This window comes from Amblyraja radiata, chromosome 3, assembly GCF_010909765.2.
Source record: "Amblyraja radiata isolate CabotCenter1 chromosome 3, sAmbRad1.1.pri, whole genome shotgun sequence".
Taxonomy (NCBI): Eukaryota; Metazoa; Chordata; class Chondrichthyes; order Rajiformes; family Rajidae; genus Amblyraja; species Amblyraja radiata.
This window is the reverse complement of record NC_045958.1, coordinates 50,082,375-50,103,128: the sequence shown is the minus strand read 5'-3', so window position 1 is coordinate 50,103,128 and position 20,754 is coordinate 50,082,375. Positions and strand designations below refer to the sequence as shown.

At 39.5% G+C, this 20,754-nt stretch overlaps 1 protein-coding gene across 3 annotated transcripts in view; it reads left to right on the top strand.

Annotated features, from left to right (window-relative positions):
- slc12a2 (solute carrier family 12 member 2) overlaps positions 1-20,754 on the top strand; it is a 142,612-nt gene that overhangs the window by 56,254 nt on the left and 65,604 nt on the right. For all 3 annotated transcript variants that reach the window (XM_033017780.1, XM_033017779.1, XM_033017778.1), the window contains exons 5-9: positions 10,021-10,160; positions 10,340-10,450; positions 12,843-12,951; positions 15,890-16,017; positions 19,663-19,747. In XM_033017780.1, the coding sequence (XP_032873671.1) occupies positions 10,021-10,160; positions 10,340-10,450; positions 12,843-12,951; positions 15,890-16,017; positions 19,663-19,747 (573 nt within the window). The remainder of the gene's footprint in view (positions 1-10,020; positions 10,161-10,339; positions 10,451-12,842; positions 12,952-15,889; positions 16,018-19,662; positions 19,748-20,754) is intronic.

Here is a 20,754-nt window from a genome sequence, read left to right as displayed (position 1 = left end):
AATTTCTCCCCCCCCCCCCCATTTAAACATATAACTGTGCCATCAATAGAACAAAAACAATACAACAGTACAGCACAAAGTGGGCCTTACGCCCCACTGTCTATTGTCATCATTATGCCAATTTAAACTGCACATCTGAGTGTACATGCTCTATCTCCCTTTCCTCTCTGTTCATGTGACTGAATGCCTCTTAAAAGTGGCTATTGTATCTGCTTCCACCACCTCCCTTGGCAGTGTAAACTTTCTCCCTCGTCTTGAAAGCTGCACTCACCAGTATTTGACTTTTCCACCCTAGGGAAAATACTCTGATTATCTACTTGTGTAGGAAGGAACTGTAGATGCTGATTTACACTGTAGATACAAAATGCTGGAGTAATTCAGTGGGGACAGGCAGCATCTCTGGAACGAAGGAATGACTGACATTTTGAGTCAAGACCCAAAACGTCACCTATTCCACCTTTCCAGAGATGCTGCCTGTCCCACTAACTTCAGATTTGGAGTCTATTTATTTGGATTTGGAGTCCATCTACCTGATCTGTACCCATCATATACCCATTGTATATTTCGATCAGGTTTGCTCCTTAGCCTCTGACACTCGAGATATAACAATCCAAGTCTGTCCCGACCTCTCCCAGTAACCAATACATTCTAACCCAGTGACATCCTGGTTATCCTCTCTTGGACCATTTCCAAAGTTCAACATTCTCTCTATAATGCAGTGACCATAACTGCACCCAATACTCCAGGTGTGGCCTAATCAAAGTGCCATACAGCTGCAATATGACTTCCTAACTTCTATTTTCAACTCCCTGACTGATGAAGGAATGTGTTCTGTATGATGTTATTACCACCCTATCTACTTATGTTGTCAATTTCAACTAGTTGGGAGGCTTTAATCTAGTTTGACAAGTGGATTGGTACCAGAACAGTAGATCACCAAGTGAAAGAATGAGGGGAATGTAGAGACAAGATCGGGTCAATTAAATCAAGTAGCGTCAAGTTAATTAAAATGATGGGAGCAATGGGCTGAAATGTATTGGTCCTAGCAAGGAGTATTGCAGGTGAAACAGAATTGTACAAGCCTGTATTAGTGCATGGAATATCAATGCATGATGCAGCCATTATGGGGGGGGAGGGGGGGAAATTCTGCAAGAGCTCAATGGTTCATGTATTTCAATAAAATGGTGGATGGTAAAGCATTAAGGATAGTGATGACCTACAATACATCTTTTGTAAGCCAGATGCTGCATTTGGGGCTCTTAATTTATGCAGGATGTGTCCCTTTTTATATGAAAAAAATGAAAAAGCACTTTTTAAAAGTTGATTAAGAACTTTGTACAAATTAGCAAGTTAAATCTACTTCTGACCACTGCAAACACTTAGTTGTAGAGCTGTATGGCACAGAAACAGATGCTTCAACCACCTTGTCTGTGCCAACCAAGTTACTGACCTCTATCACATCAGAAATGGTCATTCGAAAGCTAAAGAAACACTTCTCTACATTTGGCGCACCTGTCCGTTTGCAGACCAACAACGGAAGACAGTTTACCAGCCACGCTTTCAAGCTCTTTGCCAACCGATGGAATTTCCACCATGTCACGAGCAGCCCTGAATACCCACAAAGTAACAGGCTCGCTGAACGAGCTGTCGGAAGCGCTAAACATCTGAAGGAACACGCACACCTAGTGAATTCAGACGTGTATCTCGACCTCTTAAATCACAGGAACATTGCAAGAGACGGAACCCTGAGCTCGCCGGCCCAGCGACTGATGTCCAGAACAACGAGACCTCCGATTCCGATTGCCCAGCAGACGTTGATGCCACGGGTGTTGAAGCCAGCTACAATCCAAAAGCGTATCCAGGAGAAACACGACATACAGAAACGGTCGCATGACAAGTCCAGCAAACCACTCAAACCTCTACTACCGCACCAAGTCGTTCGTTTACAAACTTCCATGGGTCATTCCCGTTTGGGTAGTGTTGGTGGCCTGGCTGAAGAACCACGATCTTACCTTGTGGACTATGATGGCACCCTATACCGTTGGAGCCGCCAACACTTGCTTGCTGTGAAGGAGCCACGGCCACCACCAACTGGTCCTTGCGCTCCACCACTACAGTTCCAGCCGTCTGCTGCTGCGTCCACCAGTTCCAGCGTGTTCCGTACCCCTCCACGACCGGCGGCTATGACTAACCACAATAATACCTCTCCTGCATGCTCCCCCTGTCGGTCACCACTGGTGTCCCCTGCTGCTTTCTCTCTTCCGGGTTCACCGCCTCCCTTTAATCTTTCTGCCAAAGGGGGAGAGGGCTTGGTCCGTATGCGTTTGGGCCGTATTAGTAGACCGCCTGATAGATATGGCGACTATGTTTAAATTCTTACGACATGTGTGCTTACCATGTTCACTCTTTACGGGGAAGGATGTAGATTGGTTTATGCATGAGAACCAATCATGGTAGAATAGCATCACCAACCCCACCCTACTGTACGATTTATACTAACACCCACTTCCTACACTGGTCAGTCTTGGAAGCTGTCACGATGTACTAACAACCTGTACTAACAGTGCTGCAAATGTGTCCTTATCAACGTCCAGTACATCTGAATAAATTTGGAATACATTTTATTAGCCAAGTGTGTATACATACAAGGAATTTGCCTTGGTGCTTGACATCAGCCTCCTGTATACAATGCGCTGACCAATGAAAGCAGTGTGCCAGTTGCTGCCTTCACCTTCCTGTCTACCTGTGTTGACACTTTCATGAAACTATGTACCTGCATTCCTAGGTCTCTTTGTTAAGGCTTACGTTTTATGGCTTGGTATAGAGATACTGCTTGAACATGGGCCGTTTGGCCCACCAAGCCCACACCGACACTGATCACTCGTTCACACTAGTTCTGTTATCACACTTTTTCATTCACTCCCTACTCACTGGGTACAATTTTACAGTGGTTGATTAACCTACAAACCTGCCTGTCTTTGAGGTGTGGAAGAAAGCCGGAGCACCTGGAGGAAACCCACACAGTCACGGCACATGTGCAAACTCCACACACATGGCACTTAAGATGAGGATTGAACCCAGGTCTCTGGCATTATGAGGCAGCAGCTCTCCAGCTGTCGCAATCTATGACTTGTTTTCAAAAAGCATATCCCAAGCATTTAAGTGTGTTCATAACATTACAAGAGATTATATTCTTAAATGCATATTGATACAAGAACAACAACTACTGTACCTTGCTTCCCAGTTTACTGCTCCATGATCTTGTAATTACACAGATCAGTTTGGACATAACTTTACAAAGGTGGCATGCTAAGCTTCATCAGTTAGGGAATTGAGTCCAGCAGATTGGACATTATGAAACAATTGTACAAGAAGTTGGTGAGGCTGCCCATGGTGTATTATTGAGTCTTTGTCATCCTGGTCATCTATAGGAAAGATACTATTAAGCTGGAAAGCATGTAGAGAAAATGTTGAGATGTTACCAGGACCCGAGCTGCAGGGAGAGGTTGGGCAGGCTTGGACTTTATTCCATGGTGAGCAGGAGCCTAAGGAGTGACCTTATAGAGGTTTATAAAATTATGAGGGGAATCAAGAAATAGTTTGAGGTGAGCGGGAATAGATTTAATAGGAACCCGAGGTGCAACTTTTTTTTCTGAGGTTGGCGAGTATATGGACCGAGCTTACAGAGGAAGAAGTTGAGGTGGATACAATAAGAACGTTTAAAATACATTTGGCCAAGTTTATGGATAGGAAAGGTTTAGAGGGATATATAGAGGGATAGAGGCAGGCAAATGGGGTTAGCTTAGATGAGGCATGGTGCAATGAACGAGTTGGACTGACGGGCCCATTTCCCTGCTCTATGATTCTATTTTAGTGCCAAATCTCACGAGTGAAAACTCCATTCTACCAAATGATATTAAATACCTGAAGATGATATTTTGTTTAGTCTTCAAGCAGAGATGATTCTTTCATTTTCTCAATCAATGATATTGGTATGATATACTATTTGACAAGCATTTAATCAAAATTATTGGTCAGGCAGTTGTTCTTGCCATGTCATATTGCTCGAAAGGAATATGTACATTAAAAGGAGACCTGTCTGTCTTTACACACAGTTTGGAAATGCATGAATGTGACTTAGTAGTTGCTATTTTTATTTATAGTCTTGTGTCCTCAGTGCTTTCCTCTAGAATGGGTCATTGATTTTTCAGGTTGCCAGTCAGGAAATTTGCCCAAGCGTCTTGCAATGTGAATAGTGCTTCAGCCAATGCCAGTTTTGATGGTCATCTTTTATTGAAGGTGCGCATTGTGCATGCTTTTAAGGCGTTGCTGGGAAAATAGAATATTTTGTTCTGCAGCACATCTATTAGAACAGTCACCATGTTATATTTCTGCCACCTTTCTAACACTAATTTATAGGGGCCATCTCCTCGAGCAAATTGTGGTTATTGTCCATTAATTTTGTGACAACAAGTTCCTCCAGTATTTCTTCAGTCTGAAGAAGGGTTTCGGCCCGAAACGTCACCCATTTCCTTCGCTCCATAGATGCTGCTGCACCCGCTGAGTTTCTCCAGCATTTTTGTGTACCTCCAGTATTTCTTTTGGTTTGCAACCCTTGGCTGATCCTGCTCCCACATTTGCTTGATATTTCTCATTGTGCACTTCATAATGGCATGCAAAATAAAGTATGTAAGGCTATTTGGTGCTCAAGCTGAATTTAAAGGGATGGGCTCACAACCAAACCTGTCACTGGCGTGCCAAGTAATATGAGATCAATGTGCCATTATTGTTACTGAGGCATTTCTAGGTGTGCTTACTCCTACACTGCTAACACGTCCTCCTCAGTAATTTGGGAAATACAAGGTGCAACTCCAGTTACGAAGTAAATCATTTTTTCATTTTTTCGATACTTCCTTGTAGCCTTGTTTTAGTTCTGACTGGGAATTGAGCAATATGAATAACTAATTGCGACACTGCTATCTGGTGTTCATCTAAGATGTGTTTTGCAAGTACAGTGCAATCTCGCTCAATCCTACTTCCGAGATTAGCAGTTTTAAGTCCTGGGGCTGAGGATATTTAAGAGACTGTCAAGATGACTTGCACTGCAGAATGCGAGAGATTTCAATAACATACCTAGTTTGCCTCTTGCTTTGTTTAAGTCTCTATAAAGGTGACATCTAGGCCACGGTTGGGGGTGTATTCCTAGAAATGGCCCATATTGCAATTTTCCATAACACAAAACTATGTCAAAATACTAGATTTGAAGAAAAAATGCTTTATTTATTATTTTCATGTTGCCTCCATGAGATAATATTTTTTTCTGTATTTCAAATGCTTGAGTGATTGGTAAATTTATGTTGCTAATATAGTGGCTTTGGGCCTATAGATTTTGATGGTGGTTAATATTTGACCAAATTATGAGCTGAAAATGAAGTGTTGTCATCAAAACAAAAAAAGCTTTGTGATTTTAAAATTAGTTTGTCTTTATTAAATGTGGTTAGTCTGTCAACATGCTTGAGATTAGTTTTCATTTACTCTAGCTGACTGATTAAAGGCTCTGGTGATGATGTAAAACAAAAGTTCGAGATTTTCCTGTAGCTACAAAATTCTGCAACACGGTGAGAAAAATATGTTTGATGTAACTCATCGTTAAATGTTGATGTTGCAAGAGAAATAGCTGCTACTACAATAAGCCCAATATTTTATTACATTAGTAAATAGAGAAGTGAGTTTTAAACAGCAGCTACTGTATTTAGTGATTTAAATGAGTTCATAAAACTCGTTGTTTTTGGAAATATCAAACTAAAGGTTTGAATGAATAGATGAAATGATCTAAGAAAGGTGTGAAATAGTTTCTGGAATGTTTTTGTCTATATATTTGGGGTTTCCACAAATTAACTGTTTAATTTTAGGTATTTTTTGTACTGAGGCTAATTTGGTAATACAGTGCAGTGTAATCTCGAGGTTCAATCTTTTGAGGAAGAAAAGTTTGAGAATTGCTTAGTGTAATCTGATAGTTGACAGTTTGTTTTTAAAGTCCTTTTTTGCCAATGTTATAGCTAGGATTATTTTTTTTTGAAGAAGCACTGGGCAGCACAGAGGTGCAGCCAGCAGAGCTGCTGCTTCACAGTACCAGAGACCCGAGTTTGATTCTGACCTCTGTTACTGTCTGTGTGGAGTTTGCACATTCTCCCTATCACTGCGTGGGTACTCTGGTTTCCTCCCACAGTTCAAAGATGTTTGTAGGTTAATTGGGCTCCATAACTTGCCTTAAGTATGTAGGGAGTGGATGTGAAAATGGGATAATATAGAACTAGTGGGAATGGGGGATTGATGGTTGGCATGTATTTGGTGGGCCGAGGATCTGTTTCCATGCTATATCATTCAATTGAATTCAAGACTACTTCCCTAGAAAGCTTGCGTATTATTCCTGAAGTGTTTAGACTGAAAATAAATATAGTTCTTTAAAAAAGACCCTAGAATTTTAACTTGCACAACAGGCCCTTGAAGATGTGTAGGAAGGAACTGCTGGTTTAAACCGAAGATAGACACAAAAAGCTGGAGTCTCAGCGGGACAGGCGGGACCTCTGGAGAGAAGGAATGGGTGAGGTTTCAGGTCGAGACTGGTTAGGGATAAGGGAAACGCGAGATATAGACGGTGATGTGGAGAGATAAAGAACAATGAATGAAACAGGCCATTATATAATATAAATAACAATTACAGCACGGAAACAGACCCATCTCATTGTTAGCTGTTTGTAGGGTGAAAATGAGAAGCTCGTGCGACTTAGGTGAGGAAGGGATAGAGAGAGGGAATGCCGGAGCTACCTGAAGTGAGAGAAATCAATATTCCTCCCACTGGGCTGTAAGCTGCCCAAGCAAAATATGAGATGCTGTTCCTCCAATTTGTATTTAGCCTCACCCTGACAATGGAGGAGACCTAGGACAGAAAGGGCTGTGATGATGGTGGTAAAGTCGGTGATGATGTTGATGAAGTCCATGAGTTCTGCATGGGTGCAGGAGGTAGCACCAATGCAGTCATCAATGTAACGGAGATAGAGTTTGGGGATAGGGCCAGTGTACGCCTGGAACAGGGATGGTTCAACGTACCCTACAAAGAGGCAGGCACAGCTGGGGCCCATGCGGGTGCCCATAGCTATGCCTTGGACTTAGAGGAAGTGTGAAGAGTCAAAGAAGAAGTTGTTGAGGGTGAGGACCAGCTTCGCTAGGTGGAGTAGTGTGTTGGTGGAGGGAAATTGGATGGTTCTGCGGTTGAGGAAGAAACTGAGGGCTTTAAGGCCTTCTGGTGGGGGATGGAGATGTAGAGTGACTGAACGTCCATAGTAATGATGAGGGAGTGGGAGCTCGGAAAGTGGAAGTCATTAAAGAGACGAAGGGCATGTGAGGTATCTTGGACATGGGTCGGGAGAGATTGGACCAGGGGTGATAGGATGGAGTCGAGGTACGTGGAAATCATTTCCGTGGGACAGGAGCAGGCAGGAAACAAGGGGTCTGCCAGGGCAGTTGTGGATTTTGGGGAGAAGGTAAAACCGGGCTGTGCAGGGCTGAGAAACGATAAGGTTGGAGGCCGTGGATGGCAGACGCCAGAAGTGATGAAATTAGTAATGGTGTGTGAGATTAAGGCATGGTGCTCGTCTGTGGGATCATGGTCCAAGGATAAGTAGGAGCAGGTGTCTGAGAGTTGTTGCCTGGCCTCAGCCCTGGTAACGGTCAGCACACCAGACTATCACGGCACCTCCCTTGTTGGCGGGTTTGATTATAATGTCAGGGTTGCTGCAGAGTGAGTGGAGGGCTGTGCGTTCAGAGGGTGTGATGTTTGAGTAGGTAAGGGGGTTGTAAAAGTTAAGATGGTTGATGTCACGCCGGCCATTGAAGATGACTGGTTTACAATGGATAGGAATCTCATTTGACTTTTCGATATTGTGCTTGTTCAGTTTTCCAGAGGGTTGCTGCACTATAATCATTTTGCAGTTTGCCTGCAGCTTCTTAAAGGCTGCAGAAATGCAATTTCACAGTGTCTTGTGATTTTATGTTTCTCGACAATGCGCTTGTTTAACTGTTTGGTTTATATTGTTGCTACTACCCGTGGAATTTCGTTGTTTCAACTTGTGATGTTGCAGGAATGAGCAGTTTTACAGTTAGTAAATGCTCATTTGTCACTGGGATGCACAGTGGTCACTTGTAAGCAACAATGTTAGGACTGCTTTAAATCTTACCAAAACTGTTGGACCAGTTTAATTAAGCTATTTGTTAGTCATGTGCTCTTTACATTGCCCTTCAGTTAACACACTGATCTGTAATAGACACAAAATGCTGGAGTAACTCAGCGGGACAGGCAGCATCTTTGGAGAGAAGGAATGGGTGACGTTTCAGGTCTTGACCCTTCTTCAGACTGATGAATGGGTAACGTTTCGGGTTAAGACACTTTCTTCAGGCTGGTTAAATTAATCAGTCTGAAGAAGGGTCGAGACCCGAAATGTCACCCATTCCTTCTCTCCAGCATTTTGTGTCTCTCTTTGATTTTAAACCAGCATCTGCAGTTCTTTCCTACACTGATCTGCAAGCCTGCTACCCAGTTCTCAGTGTCTCTGCCAATCAAGAACATGTTCAAATATTCAAATGTGTTTAAAAATACAAATAAACATTTAAATATGTTAATTTTTCAATACTGAAGTTGGTTTGATTCAATAAATTTACACGTTACATGAAACTTACCATCCTATGAAATGAATGGCTTTGCTTATCTGTAGTAAAACGTACTTGGTGTTGATTTGATGGCTTACATTCCCAGCACAACAGCTAGGAAAATCGCAAAAAGTTAGTGGACACGAGGAATTGCAGATGCTGGTTTTCAAAAAAAGATACAAAGTGCTGGAGTAACTTGGCAGGTAGCCTAGCATATCTGGAGAATATGGATGGGTGATGTTTTGGGTCGGGACCCTTCTCCAGACTAGGTCACTTATCCATCCATGTTCTCTAGAGATAGTATCTGACCTGCTGATTTGGGCCAACACTCTTTGTCTTTTATTTGCAGAAAGTTAATGTTCTGCTGCCAGGTCCATGTCAGTGGCTGGGTACAGATAATGACTGTGACAAGGACAATGTTGTGTTCATTCAAGTGGGCCATGACAATTCAAACTGGCCCTCTGCAAAAATAAAAGCTGTGAAGTGCGCTCATGTACGATCTGCAAGTTTACCCAAATGTATTGGCAAATGAAGAATATGATCACCTTTCACACCAATCATCTGCTCTCAGGGAGTGCTGGAGTTTGCTCTGTTTACTTCAAGAGAGCCTTTTATTTAAGGGCTCGGGTACCTTGAATTCATGTTCACCTGCTTTGTTTCATACTTTGATGGTTTTCAGTACAATGGAACTTCTTGTTGCTTTGGACTGAATGGGGTAATTTGTATCCAATCCTTATCTTAGTTAAGATTGTGGTGTACCATTAAGAATCAACTCCGAGCCAAAAAACCTAGAATATAAATAACGCGTGTGTTCCTCTGACTGACCTTGCATATGAGTCATGCTGGCAACAAAGCACTCCAAATGATTGATTTAGATAATTGAACTTGTAGAACTGAACATTAAAGTTCTTTGCCGTTGTTGGCTTGAGTGTCTATTGACTAGTAAATATCCTTTTTTTTTTTTTAAAAAGCCCACTTCGGGCAACTACCAGGGTTCTGATGTATCTAGGTTTTAAAGAGCACCATGACATTGGCACTTTGTGTGGGCATTACTGCTTGGACACAGATTTTGGATAGCAAAGCATTTCTTAAATCAGGCCCCCAAGACTTTCTGGAGTCAGTTCTTTAACTGGTAATTTGTTTGCATTAATGATTTATGATGCTCACCATAACTGCAATAGCTTGGTGCTTTTAGATTCAAATCTCTTGAGTTTTTATGGTAACTTGTCATTTTAAGAGACATTAAGTTAAAGGAAAGTTTTTGTGCATGTAGTTTAACAATGGATGATGAAATTTCTGCATTTCTATTTGCAGGTGGTGCATATTATTTAATATCCAGAAGCCTGGGACCTGAATTTGGTGGTGCTATTGGACTAATATTTGCTTTTGCCAATGCAGTAGCTGTAGCCATGTATGTGGTTGGTTTTGCAGAGACAATGAGAGATCTGCTTGTGGTAAGCTTTTTACTTGGTTGAATATTACCCAAGATCCTTCTGTTCTAAATATTTGGATGAATTAATTTTGAGTTACATTGAATTTGGCTATTGACTCTTTCACAATAGGAGGTTGATGTATTAACCTGTTCTAAATTGTTTTATTTTGTAAAGTTGACATTATTTTTCTAATTCTTGAGGATAACAACGCACTCATGATAGATGAAATGAGTGACATCCGGATTATAGGAACCATCACCATTGTATTCCTATTTGGCATATCTGTGGCAGGGATGGAGTGGGAAGCCAAGGTAGGACTCCAATGTCTGAATTCCACTCAAGTGTTTTAACTATGTGCTGTCAATAATAACATATTTGCTCTTAGCAATATAATGTATACACATTTAAAAATTGTAATTTGCTGGGGAAAAGCCATGTGGGAGTAGTTTCTTTTTCTTTTTAAATTTTTTAAAATTTTTATTTATTAGAAGTACAGTAAGTTGCAGTAGTACAAGCCACATATATCTTATTACATTTATTGTACCCCTTCATTTTTTAAGCTTTAAGGAAAGATAGAAATAAAGGAAGTAAATAAAGTGAGAGAGTCGTGTTAGTGTGAAAGAGTGATCAAAAAGAAAAACCCATTAAACAAAGAATTAGGGAAAAAAGTTAAGAAATAGGCCATAGAAAAGAAAGAAAGAAAAAGAAACACAAGCTCTATTATGAAAACCGCGCAAAAAGGATATACCAACTTCGTATTTTTCATCCCCCCCTTACCAGATCCTGACACCATTTCTTTTTTAAAGTATTTGGGAGTAGTTTCTTGAGTGTGGGACTTGACCTTTGACTGTGAAGGAGCAGGAATGTATGGAAAGTGTAGGATAGGAAATGAAGTGATCACCAGATGGATAATAATGGTTAAAGGATGTCCTTGACCTCCTCGAAGAAACACACTTAGCAATCTTTGATCATGACGACCGAAAGTGGCGAATCTCAACACCATGGATTAGGAGCAAATAGAGGCCCTGTGTAAACTGTGGAAGAAATGAATCACCTCGCATGCTATTTGTCTGTCAGCCACTGCCTCTTCCATTTGCCACATCAGAACACACAAAATGAAACTGGAAACCAATCTTAAGGAAAAAGTTATTTAAACGCTGCTGGCCTTTTCAATAGAACGGGTAAAATAAAGCAGGATAAAATAAATACTTTTTTACTGCCATATTAGATATTTATAAACCGTAGATTATTTTCACATTTTACCATGTAATTTGTTATCGCTTATCTCAATTTTGTAAGTGTCTCATAATACTTTTTATATTGATGCATAAGATTTCTTAATTGAATGTTTGGGGAAATTGCAGATCAAGATAATTATGCTCCAATGGTGTTGCTGAGCCCTAGGGTCAAGATTTGTTAATGTGTCTGTTACAATGATGTTATCTGTGCTTAATGATTGTTCAGTTTGCCAGTTACACTGTATCATTCCGATCTGTACACATAGTATAAATACATCATCTGTCTTTTCCCAGACCTAACTCTTTTTAAAACTCAAACTCCTTCTCCACTACCAGCACCAACTGCCTCCTTTTTGACTTTTTTAAAAATAAGTTGGTCCCTGGCATTACCTGTCTTGGGCAAGATAGTGGAGCATTCCTTTGATCTTGTCCTTCCAATCGGCTGTTCGAATTATCACTGTCCTTTTCTTGCTTCTATATCTGTTCCTTGCCTTTATTTTTAAGGGAGAAACTGATTCCTATAACTAACTCCACTGCACCTCTTGCCTGGCTACATTTTGAGTACCCTTTTCTTTTGACCCAATTTTTTGCTTATTGAGTTTGGCCTGCCACCAGTGTCAAGTGTATCTTGAAGTGTAGTCGATGTACCACATTGTTGTATGTTCAAGTTGCATTCTTCACCTCTTCTTGCCTCTTTTCTACTTTTTCTCCTGTGCGTTTCCTAAACCATGTCCTCTCGTTGTGGCATGTGGTGTGGAATGTGTTTACATTTATTTGTTTCCACCACCTCCATTTTGATATAATTACTGTTTACCTTAATCCCACCTTTCAAAGTTTTATGCTACCTTATTTGCACTACCCTGCTTTTACGCTACCCTTCTTTTGGTTCTTCATAGATCTTCCTCTTCCAACACTGTTTCTGCTACAAGTGCACATTTGGCAGAACACTTTTTCAGTCTAAGGGTTTCTAGGTTTCTAGAAACTCTAGGTTTCTGGACACTAGTCAATTCTATATCCCATTCTGAAAAAAAATCTGTACTATGCTTCCAGATTCAGAAGCATGATTCAGGGCCAAAATCTCATCTTTTTAGAACCCTTCTGGTTCTGATATTAAGTTCTGGGTTGATTATTTTTTTTATTGTTCTTTTTCTTGTTCTATTTTCATCTGTTTTTTTCTCACCTTAATGTTTTTATTTCCTCATTAGGGTTTTTACTCCTTTCTGCTACTACTTACTGGTTTCTACTTTTCTTTTTTGCTCTGTCTCTTCCCCCTCCTTCTGCCACTATGTCTTAACCTTGTCAACTGATTTCCAGCTCTGGAGGTTCATCGACTTGGAATATTTTAATAACCGCCTCTCCATTAATGCTGTTTGGAATTTTCCCAACATATCCTCATCAATGTTTTACATAATCCATAATTAATCCAGATAAGATTATTCAAATATTCCCTCTCGTTTCATTGCAGGCTCAGATTGTACTGTTGGGAATTCTGCTAATAGCAATTACTAACTTTGTCGTGGGAACTTTCATCCCAGCTCATGACAAAAGAGCAAAAGGATTTTTTAATTACCACGGTATGTAAATACAAAGAGATTGAACATTTTGTTACGGGTGGTTCTAGAGTTGCTATCCATCATTGAAATATTTATTGAGCTAATATGTCTACACTTTAATCTTTACAAATTCACTTGTGTTTGATTTGCTTGATGCATTGTACTGCCACAGAGGTCTGGTTTGTCCACATGCGAATCCATGTTTTTCAGATTGCTTTACTGTTTGATCATAGCTAACGACAATAAAGTAGGCATGCCCTTAAATTATCCGTAAATATTTGCTTGTAACAGACAAGCGCATTAACAATTAAGAACAGGCATTCTTTGATTCTTTTCATTTTAATCCAGAGCTGCCAAGGTGGTAATGCCAATACAGTCACTTGATTTGGCATTGACATGGATTATTTTGGCATTGACATGGATTTACATGGATAGGGCAAGTTTGGAGGGATATGGACCAAAAGCAGACAGGTGGGACTAGTGTAGCTGTGACATATTGGCCGGTGTGGGCAAATTTTTGCTAAAGGGCCTGTTTCCATACTGTAGCAGTCTATGACTCAGACTGTGACTGAAGATTGAACATAGCTTAAGTTTTTATGTGGACAAACCTATCATGTCATTAAAAGCTTTTTAGCCTTTATCTTCCCATGTATAATTATATTAGTATTTCCTATTTTTGTAAACTTTTTGTATAATTTTACATTCCTTTTTGAGAATTTAGAACATTTGTAGTTTCTGTTTCTTGGTTGCTCACATCTGATTGCATTCCTGTTTATGGATTCTCCTGAATGTCACAGTAAATTTGTGAATTCAGTTTTGTTTGACTTTATTTCTGGGTCTTGTCACTTCTAGACTTTGTTCAGAATGATTACTTCACTTGACTTAATTTCTCTTTCCCCCTCAAATCCTATACACAGCATTGCATTACTGTTACTTTACTTTTGTATCTTGTATTTCATTTTTTTCAGTGAAGTAGCAATCTTGCATTTCTCATTGCGATTTAACACAAGATTGGCTTCCTGACATTAAATTACCAATAATGACTAGAAAAAAAATGAATTGCCTACATACCTGCTGAACTATTTCCAAATATATAATAGCTTGGAAAATGTCAAGCATATGCCACAAGCTGCAGAAGCAGGTGGACGTCAACTATGTTGAGCATGAGACACACTTGTTACTCCAAATGCAAGTTTAGCAACTTTATTGTCAAGCTGGTGCATGATGCAAAAAGGTTTTTATTTGTGACGAGATATTTTAATGATAAACCGTGACCCAAGTCAGAAACTTATTTTAAATTTTATTTTTCTCCATTATTCTCCTTTTCAATTTTGACAGCACGCAACCAGCTGATGATACTACGCACTTTGTTTTTCTTTTAATTCTTTATATTCAAGGCATCCTTTCATTTGTTCGTATATAAGGATTGTTATTAACACATTCTCTTGTCTAATTGTTTACAACGTAACCATTTATGTCATTTAAATTCTCATCACTTTTCTCCCTACTGTTTGTGCAAGTCATTATTAATTGCTTTTGAATCTTGATAATTCACAATTGGTTGTGTAATATTTTTCTCTCCCATCTCTTTGGTCCACAATTTAATTTTCGATGAAACATAGAATTTTCTTGGAAGAACACAGGCACAGTACCCACTTCTGTCAGCACTTCTATCTGGTGCCCTCATTTAACTTTGTGAAAGATTGAAAAGATTCGCATTTTGAGTGTCCTTCAGAACCTGAGGGTGGGCCAAGCTCTTTATATCCTACATAATTATAGTTGCAGTGTAGGGTACAAAAGAATGTCTAATTACTGGGTAATTTGTTGTGGTTTTGATAAGGATACTAGATTGTGCCCTTGGTTGTTTTGATTGCACGTTAGAGGGTAGATGAGGGCCTGGTTTAATGTCATTTGAAGACAGTATCTCACTGTGTATAACACTACATTGGAGCGTTGCAAGCTTAAATTTCCTTAACTATGTGTTCCATTGCATGTTCATTTGCCTAAAATAAACATTTCAGATGACCCTTTATACCTTAGCTAGTGGAACTTGACGTTGTGTATTTGGGATTGTAGCTGCTCTACCCAATTAATAATTACGCATTGAAATAATGTAGAAGACCTGAACAAAGTGTGATCTTGTGAGATTGCAATTACATGTCACATCTTTGCAGGTGTGCAAAAGCAGCTTAGTCTTCCTGACGATAGTCTGGAATAGTTGATACTTTGTGGATGTAAATCACTTCGCTTTTTAATGCAGACAATAAATTGAGCAGTAGTCAATGAAAATACACTTTATCTCAATTCTAGAAGTACAACTTTGGGGAAAAATAACAGTGCTTTCAGTTCAGTATCTTGGATCTATCTCTCGCAATTTCTTGGTTTCTGTCGCTTTGTTTTGTTTTTCTTTTCCTGGAGATGAACCCTTTTAAACGGATTCCTTTTCTGTCAGTCAATAGACTCAATCCCAAGTTTATTCCCCCCTGAGCATAGCTATGAAACATCAACTGTTTGGAGAGTGAATAGAACCTTATGGACTCTTGCAGCAATTGACCCTTTTATGTTCAGTTTAATGCAAAACCAGCTGTGACATGCTACAAACTAAATATGTTCAGTGTCTACAAAACTATCGTGGGTTTTTTTTAATTTAAAAAGATACACATGAGGAAATCACTTAGAATCTTACATTTTTAAGGAAAATTGGTCAGTTCTTGGAATCTGGCATGATTCAGTATGTTCTTTAACCTCAGTCCTTTGAATGAGGGCATTTCTTCCTGTCCGGTAATTGTCACATGAACATTCACAAATGTCCAAAAGTAAAACAAAATTTAATAAGACCTTGGTGCATGGTTACTAAAATATTTCACTGAAAGCACAAATTATAGACATGATCTACTGTATAAAAGCAGTATTATTGAAAAGCAATTGTCACATTAAGTTTACTGTATTTGCATTTCAGGTGAAATATTTTCAGAAAACTTTGGGCCAGATTTTCGAGAAGGAGAAGATTTCTTTTCGGTCTTTGCTATTTTCTTCCCTGCTGCCACAGGTATACTTGCTGGAGCAAACATCTCTGGTGATCTTGCAGTGAGTATTTACTTATTTAAGGAAATTAATTAATTTATGAAATATGTGGTCTGTACAAAATCATCGCTGCAGTTAAGCAGCCATTCTGGCTTTCCCCCAATTTCAGAATTTAGGGGAATATCGTTAGTGATGTACTGATACTAACATTTTAGTGACCTTAAAATAAAAGTAATTATGCAGGGTTTTTTTCACAATTAAATTGTACAAGTTAAATTTTTTTCATTAAATTGCAGGAGAACTAATTTAGTAGTTCTATTACAAAATAAAATCTGTAACTGTCTTTTAAACGTGTGCTGATCTCCCGAATCCTTGCCTGTCACCCGGCCTTGGCTTTCTATTTCAACCACAATATGAAATCCGTATGGGATTTCATTTACAATTTCTAACATGACTGGCAGCAGTGAACTGTACAGTCTCAGTCTGGCAACAGATTTATACGATCATCTCCCTTCATCCCAGCCTTTGATTTTTCACATGGCTTGACTGCTTTCAGTAGCAGAGATTTTCTTCAAAGTATTGCAAAAAAGCTAACAGAATTATCTTTTAATACCTTTTTTGTTCTATTTTTACATTGAGTTTAGGTGCTGGCACCAAATTCTCCCGTCACAAGAATTTCTATTTCCATCTGTTGCTACCTCGGTTAACCCACATAATCTCTATTTTTTTGTTGCTGCAGTCTTGACCAGTCCAACTATTGTCCAGCCTCTCTCGCCACACTTAAGATTCAGTTCATCCAATTCCGTACTGCCTGTATCCTAATGTTCGTACTTGTTAAAAGTCTGGAATAAAAGAAAGGAATGCTGGAAAAGTCCAGCAGGTCAGACAGCATTTGTGTAAAGGAGAAAATTTGGTTCTGAAGGTTTCAGTTTCCCCGGTCAGAAGATGAGCTGCTGCTGTTCAAACTGCCTTTGGGCTCTGTTAGAAAAAAATAGATTGGGAAAAGGTAGATTGGAGATGGGATGGAGAATTGAAGTAACAGGAAACTGGAAGCTTGGGAAAATACTGAACAGAGATGGTCTGCAAAGCAGTCATTCAATCTAGTTGGGCTTCCACATCATGAGCACTGAATGCAGTGCACCAAACTGGAAGAAGTTCGAGCCAATTGCTGATTCACCTGAAGGGCTGTTTAGGTCCTTGGGCCATGGGCAGGGAAGAGGTAGAAAGGCATATGTTGCATCTCTTGAGATTGGATGACAAGATCAATGAGTGGGTATTCAGATTCAGATTCAGATTCAATTTTAATTGTCATTGTCAGTGTACAGTACAGAGACAACAAAATGCATTTAGCATCTCCCTGGAAGAGCGACATAGCAAATGATTTAAATAAATAATAATAAGTGATAATAAGTGTCCGGGGGGTGGGGGGGTGATTGGCAGTCACCGAGGTACGTTGTTGAGTAGAGTGACAGCCGCCGGGAAGAAGCTGTTCCTGGACCTGCTGGTTCGGCAATGGAGAGACCTGTAGCGCCTCCCGGATGGTAGGAGGGTAAACAGTCCATGGTTGGGGTGAGAGCAGTCCTTGGCGATGCTGAGCGCCCTCCGCAGACAACGCTTGCTTTGGACAGACTCAATGGAGGGGAGCGAGGAACCGGTGATGCGTTGGGCAATTTTCACCACCATCTGCAATGCCTTCCGGTCGGAGACAGAGCAGTTGCCATACCATACTGTGATGCAGTTGGTAAGGATGCTCTCGATGGTGCAGCGGTAGAAGTTCACCAGGATCTGAGGAGACAGATGGACCTTCTTCAGTCTCCTCAGGAAGAAGAGACGCTGGTGAGCCTTCTTGGAGGTATTGGAGGAAATGGATGCTGAGTCGCAGAGAGCTGTCCCTTGAGAATGTACTAAGGGGATCGATATAGAAAGATATGCCTGGTGGTGACACATGGTTGAAGGTGGCAGAAGGTGTGAAAGATGAACTGAATGTAAAAGTATTGGATGGAAGGAGAGTACAAAAAGTAACTATTCTTGCTCTGTGCAAGGTAGAATGTGAGATCAGATGGGTGGGCAATGTGGAGATGTGGCTGAGCCTTGTGGACTATTGTGGAGATGTGGCTGAGCCTTGTGGACAATTGTGGAGAAGAACCACAGGAGAAAGACAATTGCCTGAAGCGATTCACCAGGTTCTCTAAAGTCTAAAATTAATTCCTGGGATGAGAGGTTATCTTATAAGAAACAGCTAAAAGGGTTGGATCAATGTACTGCAGAGTTTAGAAAATCTTATTGTAGCATAAGTCCGAAAGGCGAATATTGAAATGTTTTCACAAAGGGAATTTCTAAGGTGGGGAAGTGGTTACTGGTAAAGGGAGAATCATTTAAACTGATGTATAGGAATTTCTTCTTGGGATGACTCTACCTTCGAGCGTAGTGGAGGTAGATGATATTTGAAAGATTGGGGAATTGAGGGTTAAGTTGCACGAAGGAGGAGTTGCTATCAAGGTTTTTGACTACTTCATAATGAAGTTATGCAGCTATACCTATCAGTATATATAAATTTACCACAATAATTGGATTTTCAGGATATATTGTTTTGTACTTGGAATTGTTTTTGTACACAAGAGGACTTGGGAAGTTAGCAAGCACTGCACAGATATTCTATTCAGTGCTTGAGTTTTGCTGTATTTACTGTAGGCCTTTACTGTATGCTTGATTCTTATCATTTAATACTTTTTTGGCAATCAGTTGTGTAATTTTACCTCAATTTATCTGTTTCTCGGTCTCTGTTGCTCTGTTCACTTAACTCCTGTACAATAATTTTAATTTCAGTGAGCATCGTTTCTGCCTCTTCCCATAGCTTTTTCAATTATTTTAAAACCTATTGTTTTAAAAGTAGAATATTAGAACATTAATAACCTACATGAAGGCCATTCACCCCATCCAGACCTGCTTCAATTGAGATGGGGGAGAGAAGCTGCGCAAACTAATCCCATTATTAACTTGCTGTGTGTCGCTTTTAAAGTGTACATTTTAATTGGTGAGGGTTTCTGCCTGTATTGTCCTTTTAATGAGTTCCCTTAAGAGTGGGAAGTCCCCCCCCTACCTGCCTATCTATTGCCTGGACTGCTCATGACTGTGTGCACCTTAATTACTCTTATTTGGTTGCAAATAAATTAGCCCTATCTTTATCTTATCTTCCATTGTCACTACATTTAAGCTCGCTGCTCTTGCAAGTAATTGGGTTTGGTTTCTTTAAAAAGTGCCCCTTTTAATTTTGTGTTAAGAAAATCTCCAAGGCACTTGTTTTAACTCAATTGCACACTGATTCGGCTCTTTTAAACGTGTAAATACTGCTTATGCTGTTTAATAATGTCCAAGTTGTTGTTAATCTTGATCTCGTACAAGTACAGCCATCCTCCCCGAGGAATATTGCTGCCATCTTTTATTATGCTATTTTCAAGTACAATGTCAAGATGAATATAGTCTTTGAAGATAGTGCACATTTACCAGTTACAAATTCTGAAACCTCTTGGGAGTTTTAACAATGTCGATGCAGGGTCAGTTGATTTTAAAATAGCCTACTTGGTTCCTGTCCTGCTGTCCTTTTGTTGAGTAAACAATACTGTAATGTTAAACATTGGGGTGGGGGTGAGGAAGAGAACTAAGATGCAAGGTTATTAAAATGTAATTAATGTTTTCATCTTTAAATAGGATCCACAATTAGCCATACCTAAAGGCACGCTCTTGGCTATTGTAATCACCACAATAGTCTATGCAGGAGCTGCTGTCGCTACAGGTAAAGTTTCTTTTTTTGGTACAATGTTTTTACCTAAATAAAGATGGTATTACAATTAGTATTATTTTATTTCAGTTTGCAATGCTTCGTATTAGACTTCATTCAAGAATTTAGAAAGCATTTACCACAATGCAGTGACCATACTGTAGACTTGAATAATTTTAAAAAATGGAGTGTTACTATAAAATTCTTTATTTTAAAACAATTTCCAATTGCTATTTGGCCAATATTTCCACAACTTGATTTTATCAACATGAAATTGATTGGTTTCATATTATTCACCCAATAGGTGGCTTGATATTTTTTGATTGGTGTAACTTCATTTGTTTTATTTGATCATTCTTGCTACCAATGTCTTGAGCTTATTAGCAATTTTGTAGTGAACAATATTTTACTGTAAATGTTTGCCTTTTTATATTGTGCAAATTAGGAAGTGATTTAATCAATGTAGTACATTAAACAAATTGGCTGAAGCGACAGATGGACAAATATCCATCATTGTGACCTCTTCCCAGGACCTCTTGTATTCTTAACTCTCATTAGGGAATAAATATGTTCGTCACTGGAAAAACGTCATGTATTCTGTTGGGATTGACTTTAATTAACTCCTGATGGTTTTTCCACATTTTGTAATTTATTAGAATATTGAAACAGAGAAGCCTTGAATAGAAAATATTTCAATAATCATTAAAGCTATTTCAAGATGAGCCAGAATTTAGCTAGAATTTGCTAATGATATTTATATACAAGAAATAAGATCTTGCAAAGTAACCATTTTAAATGAATGGTACTTACAATTCTTCTGGTGCATTCCTGTCCTGTATCCTGATAGAAACATAGAAATTAGGTGCAGGAGTAGGCCATTCGGCCCTTCGAGCCTGCACCGCCATTCAATATGATCATGGCTGATCATCCAACTCAGTATCCCGTACCTGCTTTCTCTCCATAACCTCTGATCCCCTTAGCCACAAGGGCCACATCTAACTCCCTCTTAAATATAGCCAATG